Source organism: Nannospalax galili, unplaced genomic scaffold, assembly GCF_000622305.1.
Source record: "Nannospalax galili isolate Female #2095 unplaced genomic scaffold, S.galili_v1.0 scaffold1659, whole genome shotgun sequence".
In the NCBI taxonomy this organism is placed as follows: Eukaryota; Metazoa; Chordata; class Mammalia; order Rodentia; family Spalacidae; genus Nannospalax; species Nannospalax galili.
The window spans coordinates 400,227-408,090 of NW_008342925.1; the positions used below are offsets into that span (position 1 = coordinate 400,227).

Consider the following 7,864-nt stretch of genomic DNA (forward strand, 5'->3'; position numbering starts at 1 on the left):
AGCCCCAGCTGGCCTGGGACTCACTATGTAGACCAGGCTGGCCTCGAACTCACAGAGATCCACCAGCCTCTGCCTCCCAAGTGCTAGGATTAAAGGCTCCCACCTTAAGAGCTTTGAAGGGGGTGAGAAACAGTCACCATAGTGACAGCTGCCCCTCCCCTGACAGGTGGCCATCCAGCTCAATGACACCCACCCCTCCTTGGCCATCCCAGAACTGATGAGGATTCTGGTGGACCTGGAGCAGCTGGAGTGGGACAAGGTGGGTGTCATCCCCTCCATCCCTGAAGGAACTGCTCTGCCCTAGGGTCCCCTTTCCAGGATGGGGTGGAAGGATGGCAGTGGAGTGAATCAGGAGTGTGGAACCCAGCCGCCTTGGCAAGGCCCACAGGCTTGCACAGTGTGGGGAGAGTTTGGGTCCTGACTCCCTGCCCTGTGTGCCAGGCCTGGGACGTGACAGTGAAGACCTGTGCCTACACTAACCACACGGTGCTGCCGGAGGCCCTGGAGCGCTGGCCCGTGCACCTCATGGAGACGCTGCTGCCCAGGCACCTGCAGATCATTTATGAGATCAACCAGCGCTTCCTTAACGTGAGCCAGGGAGAGTGGGATGGGCCTGGCGTGGGCGGCGGAAGGGGTGTCCATCCAAGGCTCTTGGGCTGAGTCTGGGAGTCAGGGCTGGGGACTGGGCTTCCCGGTCCCGGTCCTAGCTGAGCGCTCTCGGGCACAGAGGGTAGCGGCCGCATTCCCCGGGGACGTAGACCGGCTCCGTCGCATGTCACTCGTGGAAGAGGGTGCGGTGAAGCGCATCAACATGGCGCACCTGTGCATTGCCGGCTCCCACGCGGTCAATGGCGTGGCTCGCATCCACTCCGAGATCCTCAAGAAGACCATGTGAGCCCCTCCCCCAGCCCCGCCATCCACCTTCCACCACATATGGGCCCCGCCCCTTCACCTGTCACCAGCTAAGGTATTCTGGGCTGGCCTTTCCACAGGACAGGGTCTCACTATGTAACCTGGAATTTGCTATGTAGACCAGGCTGCCCTCAAATTTACAGAGATCTACCTACCTTTGCCTCCTGAGTGCTGGGATTAAAGTGTGCTCTACCACACTCGCCTTTTTTTTTTTTTTAAGCTATTTTTTTTTTAATTTAAATTTTTTATTTTATGTGTATGAATGTATTGCCTGCATGTATGCGCGTGCACCCGTGTCGTGCAATGCCACGGAGGTCAGAAGAGAGCTTCGGATTCCCCTGGAACTGGAGTTAAGGACGGTTTGTAGCTGCCACATGGGTGCTGGGAATCGAACCCGGTTCCTCTGCAAGAGCAGTCAGTGCTCTTAACCCCGCTGAGCCATCTCTCCAGCCCCCCCTTTTTTTGGCAGGGGCTCACTATATAGCCCTGGCCTGGAACTCACTGTGTGACCACGCTGGCCTTGAACTCACAGAAATTCCCCTGCCTCTGTCTTCTGAATGCTGGGATCAAAGGCATATGTCACCACACTCAGAATTTATTTATTTATTTATTTACTTACATGCGTGCATGCTCACAGCATGTGCCACTGTGCACGTGTGAAGGTCAGAGGACAACCTGTGAGAATAGTCTGTTCTATCCTTCCACCATTTGGGTTCCTGCCATCCAACTCAGGTCAGCAGTCAGCAGCAAGCACCCTTACCAGCCTAATCATCTCACTGGCCCCAAGGGTGGTACACTCTTGAAAATCTCTGGGCCCCAGAGATGAATGGTGACCCTCACCCTGCAGCTTCAAGGACTTCTATGAGCTGGAGCCTCATAAGTTTCAGAACAAGACTAACGGCATCACCCCTCGGCGCTGGCTGGTTCTGTGTAACCCTGGGTTGGCAGAAGTCATAGCTGAGGTGAGCAGACTAGGAGGACCAAGACAGGTCACTACAGGGATCTTCTAGGTACAGTTGTGTGGGCAGCTCATTGTGCAAAGCCCCAGTCCACCTGCACTGTGTTCTCCAGCCTGGCATCCACCATTTCCTACTTGAATGAGCATACCCAGTGGGCTAATAGAGGCTGTGATTGGAGTTCACAGTCTAAAGGAGGGTGTGGCCACTGGTTCACATCTAAAGTGAAACTGCAAGGGGGCAGATGTCTGGTGGGGAAGCTGGAGTCATACAAGGAGGAGGAAGGACTGGAGGCCAGGAGGCCTGCTGGGGTCAGGTGGAGCAGTCTGAGGTAGACGGAAGGCCAGGGAGGGTAGGCTTGGCTGAGAGCTGTCTTCCCACAGCGCATCGGGGAGGAGTACATCTCAGACCTGGACCAGTTGCGCAAACTGCTCTCCTACGTGGACGATGAAGCCTTTATCCGGGATGTGGCCAAAGTGAAGCAGGTGGGGAGGGCTGCCTTCTGGGACTCTTCATGCCAGGGCTAGCATCGGGAGAGGACAGGAAGGGGCCAGATGTCTGGGTCAGGAGTGGCAACTACAGCCCATCTTTCCTTCCAACCTCAGCCAATGGTTGGAGTCAGTGCTGGAAAGCAGCATCTGACATCACTGAGAGAGAGCTGACATCGATTAGTAATGTCTGTCCTGGTGCCAGGGGTAGAGGAAGGTAGCAGGTGAGCGTCCTACCATCTACCTTCCGGAGCCTGAGTAGAAAGCCATGAGACAGTATAGTTTCTTAAGCTGAAGCCAACTGGTGAGCCTTCCACCTCCCCCGCTTGCAGGAAAACAAGTTGAAGTTCTCTGCCTACCTTGAGAGGGAATACAAAGTACAAATCAACCCCAACTCACTCTTCGACGTCCAGGTGAAACGGATTCACGAATATAAGCGCCAGCTCCTTAACTGTCTTCACATCATCACCCTGTACAACCGTGAGTGGCAGGGACCGCCCCCCCTCCCATTCACCTCAGTCCCCTCTACCCTGGGCATCTCCCAGTACACCACCCACAGCCTGATGGGTATCTCCTGGGGCCTTCTTGAGGCTGTGGAGCTACCCTACATTGCTGTTGCTGTGACAAAATGCCCTGATAAAGACAGAAAGGGTTGATTTGGCTCACAGTGGTTCCTTGAGGGGAAGTGGAGGCAGTGGGAGCCAAAAGCAGCTGACCAGGCTATATCACAGTCAAGAGTGGAGAAAGGCGAAGGAATGACCCCATGGCAGGTCTCAGCTGGCTCGCTACACTCTAATATTTTTACATGTGGTGGTGCATGCCTTTAATCCCTGCACTCAGAAGGTAGAGGCAAGTGGATCTCTGAGTTCAAGGCCAGCCTAGTCTACTGCCTGAATTTTAGGCAAGCTGGAGCTACAGGGAGACCCTGTCTCAAAAAATCAAATCAATTAAATAAATTTTTGCATTTATTATTTATTAATGTACGTGTGTGCATACCATTGTGCAGTATGCATGTGGAGGTCAGAGGACAACTTGCTGGAGTTGGTTCTCTCCTTCCACAGTATGGGTCCCAGGGATCAAACTCAAGTTGTCAGGCTTGGCAAACAAGTGCCTTTACACTGAGCCATCTTGCTGGCTCTGCTTTCTCTATTTTCTTTACAGATTTATTTTTAATTATGTGTGTGAGTGTGGGTGCCCTTGGGGGCCAGAGGTGTCAGATCCCCCAGAATTAGAGTTACAGGCAGTTGTGAGCCACTTGACATGGGTGCTGGGAATTGAACTCGGGTCATCTGGAAAAGCAGTTTGTGCTCTTAACTTCTGAACTATCCCCCCACCCCTTTCCTCTACTCTTACATAGTCCAGAATTCCCTGCCTAGGGAAAAGTGCCACCCACAGGGGCAGGACTCCCCACCTCAATTAATGTAATTAAGAGAATCCCCTACAGACAGGGCCAGATGCTTGCCTCACAGGAGAGTCTAGATTTTGTGAAGTTGACAACACTAACCATCACAACCTATTTCACAGAAAAGCAAACTGAGGCTCAGAGAAGAGGACGTACAGATACAGAGCAGTGACTAGCCCAGGCCAACACTGCCCATATCCCAGTCTGGGCCCTGGCTGTCTGTGTGTTGTCAGCTCAGCCCCCCATGACACCTCTCTTCTCCACAGGTATCAAGAGGGAGCCCAGTAAATTCATGGTGCCCCGGACTGTGATGATCGGAGGCAAGGTGAGAAACTCAATGCAGACGGGCTCTGGGTTTTGGCCATATGCCTGGGTAACCAATCACAGGATCAAGGTGTGTTGGGGTGGTGAGGCACTAACCCCAGACTGTCCCCCAGGCTGCACCCGGGTACCACATGGCCAAGATGATCATCAAACTCATCACTGCCATCGGGGATGTGGTCAACCACGACCCAGTGGTGGGAGACCGCCTCCGAGTGATCTTTCTGGAGAACTACCGAGTCTCACTGGCTGAGAAAGGTGGGTGCCTCAGTGGGAACCCTGGAGCTCTGACTAGCTCAGTCCCAGAGGATTATTGACCATCTTTCTTGGAATGTGGTGAGGGTAAAGAAGACATTGGAGAGAGCAAAGCTGCTACTACAGGGTGTCCTTCTGAGGGGCACTTCAGACAAAACAGGGTGAGAGTTGGGAGGAGGTAGGCCCTGATAGTGCTTTGGATCGTGCAAGGGTCCTGCACCCCCATGTCCCCAGCACATGAAGAGGCCTTCCTGGGTTACATGGCAAGTTTGGAGCCAGCCTGAGCTATATGAGAACTTATCTTGAAAAAAGAACCAGAGGCTAGGGAGATGGCTCAGTCAGTAAAAATGCTTGTTGCAGAAGTATGAGGGCCTGAGTTCAGATCCCCAACACCCATGTAGAAAATGATGGGCATGGTGTGTGTGCCATAATCCCAGTGCTGGGGAGGTAGATACAGAGGGATGCTGGGGCTCTGATGGCCAACCAGTCTGGCTAAACTAGCTAGCTCCAGGTTTAGTGAGAGACTCTGTTTCAAAAAAATAGGATGGACCCTTCTCATACAAACCTGCACCAGTGGTGTCAGCATGCACAAGACCCATGCAAACTTAGGCAGACAAAAACCCAGCACAGAACTGTGGAAATGAGCAGCAGGCCCCAGTCTTACTCGAAGAATTATTGGCAGCTGATTGCTGCTGGGTGAGGAAGAGCTGATCTTCTTGAAGGGAGAGACTCTAGATAGGCTGACTAAACCATGGTGGATGAATTTGCACCAAGGGACGTCTCCACTAACTTTATATAATAGGCCTTAATACAAATGACAGAATGTATGAACTCCACTGGAGGGTTATGGGAGGGTACTAAGGAATAGGCTATAAAACTGATTTTCTGTATGAAATACACAAAAATTCAATAAAAAACTTAAAAAGAGTCAGGTGTGGTGGCGCACGCCTTTAATCCCAGCACTCGGGAGGCAGAGGCAGGAGGACCTTTGTGAGTTCAAGGCCAGCCAGGTCTACATAGTGAGTTCCAGGCCAGCTGGGGCTACAGGGAGACCCTGTCTCAAAAAAACAACAGCAACAAAAACAAAACAAGCCGGGCATGGTGGCGCACACCTGTAGTCCCAGCACTTGGGAGGCAGAGGCAGGGGGGTCGCTGTGCGGTCCAGGCCAGCCTGGTCTACATAGTGAGTTCCAGGCCAGCTGGGGCTACAGGGAGACCCTGTCTCAAAAAAACAACAGCAACAAAAACAAAACAAGCCGGGCGTGGTGGCGCACACCTGTAGTCCCAGCACTTGGGAGGCAGAGGCAGGCGGATCACTGTGAGTTCAAGGCCAGCCTGGTCTACATAGTGAGTTCCAGGACAGCTGGGGCTACAGGGAGACCCTGTCTCAAAAAGACCAAAAAAAAAAAAAAAAAAAAAAAAAGATGGCAAGTGATTGAGAAAGTTACCTGAAGTCCTCCTCTGAACTCCACATACACACACATGTGCAAACACATATTAACACATACACAGATACCACATATGTGCACACATACACAAGAAAATAAAACAGAAAACAGCAAGCTGGGTGTGATGGCACATGTCTTTAATCCCAGTACTTGGGAAGTGGAGGCAGATAGAGTGCTGTGAGATTGAGGCCAGCCTTATCCACATTGTGAGTTCCAGGCCAGCAGGGTCTACACAAACAATGGCAAAAAGGTCACACAATGAAGGGTAGGACCCAGGTTGGAATCAGTAAGAGGCAGCAGGTTGAGGAGAGAGGCTTGCTGAGTTCTCCAGGCTTAGGGCAGAGGGGACCCTGAATCTGGCTAGAGATCCAGCAGGATGGGGCTGTCCGGAGCTGACCTAGTGTCCCTGATGCTGCCTTACAGTGATCCCAGCTGCTGACCTCTCTGAGCAGATCTCCACTGCAGGCACCGAGGCCTCAGGCACTGGCAACATGAAGTTCATGCTCAACGGGGCTCTGACCATCGGCACCATGGATGGGGCCAACGTGGAGATGGCAGAGGAGGCTGGAGAGGAGAACTTCTTCATCTTCGGCATGCGGGTGGAGGATGTGGAAAGACTGGACCAGAGAGGGTATGGGGGTCAGGAGCTCCAGAGTTTGGGGTTCATGGGCAGGAGGCACAGGTGCTACTGGAAGGCAAGGCTGGGAGTGAGAGGCATGCTGGGAAATGTCAGCTAATAGGATTACAGCCCATAGGATTCTGGAAAACGAAAAAAGGGGCTCATGGCAAATAAGGTTAATGAGAGAGGAAAAGAAAGATAACATAGAATGGAAGGAAGAGAAAGGAGAAATTCTATGAGATGATATTGTAATGAAATTGGAAATAAAATGAAATTATGAGCTCCCTGGTTACCACTTGAAAAGGGAAAAAGGAGCACAGTGGTTACAACTCCACTTGTGGTCAGAAACGATTCTTTAGAGGAGACCTTTTGCTGGCATTACATCTTCGCTGGTTTAATTAATTTGTTGAAATGGAGTCTTACTTTGAAGCCTACTTTGGTCTAGGAACTCCTGGACTTAAGTAATTTCCTACCTCTGCCTCTTAAGTGCTTGATGCTATAGGTGTAAAAACAAAATTTATTTTTTATTATATTATATAAAAACCCAGTTTTATTGAGACAGGGTCTCTCTAAGTAGTGATGGCTGCCCTTGAACTCATTCTGTAACCCAGACTAGCCTTGAATCCAAGGGCCATCTTCTTATCTCAGCCTCTAAGTCCTGGGATTATAGGCCAGTACTGGGGATTGAACCAGGGCCTCAAACATGCTAGTTAAACACTCTACCAGTGAGCTATATACCCAGGCCTCTTTTTACTATTTATTTTTATTTTATTTTTTGGTCTTTTTGAGACAGGGTCTCCCTGTAGCCCCAGCTGTCCTGGATTCACTATGGAGACCAGGCTGGCCTTGAACTCACAGAGATCCACCTGCCTCTGCCTCCCAGTGCTGGGACTAAAGGCGTGCGCCACCACACCCGGCTTACTATTTATTTTTAGACAGAGGTTCACTAAGTTGCCATGGCTGGCCTTGAACTTACTCTGTATCCCAGGATGACCTCAAACTTAAAATCCTCCAGCCTCAACCCCAGAATAGCTGGGGTCATAAGCCTGGACCAATTAGGTCTGCTTAAAATTCATTCTTATTTTTTGTCCTTTTGAGGCAGGGTCTCATTATGTAGCCATTGGTAGCCTGGAATTTGCTATGTAGACCAGGCTGGCCTTGAATGTGCAGCAATTCTCCATGTCCAGCCTTAAAATTTATTTTTAAATGTGGTATCTGTTTATTTTATGTATGTGTGTGGGTGCTTGAGTGCCATGGTATGCATGTGGAAGCCAGATGACAACCTGAGGTAGTTATTTCTCTTTCTACCATGTGGGTCCTGGGCATCAAACCGAGGTGGTCAGGTTTGACAGCAAGTGCCTTTACATACTGAGCCATTTCACTGGCCTAAATGTGTTTTTTAAAAAAATATTTTATTATTTTTATTTTATGTGTATGCGTGTATTGCCTGCGTGTAGGTAAGC

At 50.8% G+C, this 7,864-nt stretch overlaps 1 protein-coding gene across 1 annotated transcript in view; it reads left to right on the top strand.

Annotated features, from left to right (window-relative positions):
- The window catches only part of Pygm (glycogen phosphorylase, muscle associated), an 18,195-nt gene that overhangs the window by 5,763 nt on the left and 4,568 nt on the right, over positions 1-7,864 (top strand). Inside the window, exons 9-17 of the mRNA XM_008838912.3 lie at positions 167-259; positions 442-588; positions 728-891; positions 1,760-1,874; positions 2,252-2,353; positions 2,689-2,836; positions 4,025-4,083; positions 4,196-4,337; positions 6,206-6,413. Of these exons, the coding sequence (XP_008837134.1) occupies positions 167-259; positions 442-588; positions 728-891; positions 1,760-1,874; positions 2,252-2,353; positions 2,689-2,836; positions 4,025-4,083; positions 4,196-4,337; positions 6,206-6,413 (1,178 nt within the window). The remainder of the gene's footprint in view (positions 1-166; positions 260-441; positions 589-727; positions 892-1,759; positions 1,875-2,251; positions 2,354-2,688; positions 2,837-4,024; positions 4,084-4,195; positions 4,338-6,205; positions 6,414-7,864) is intronic.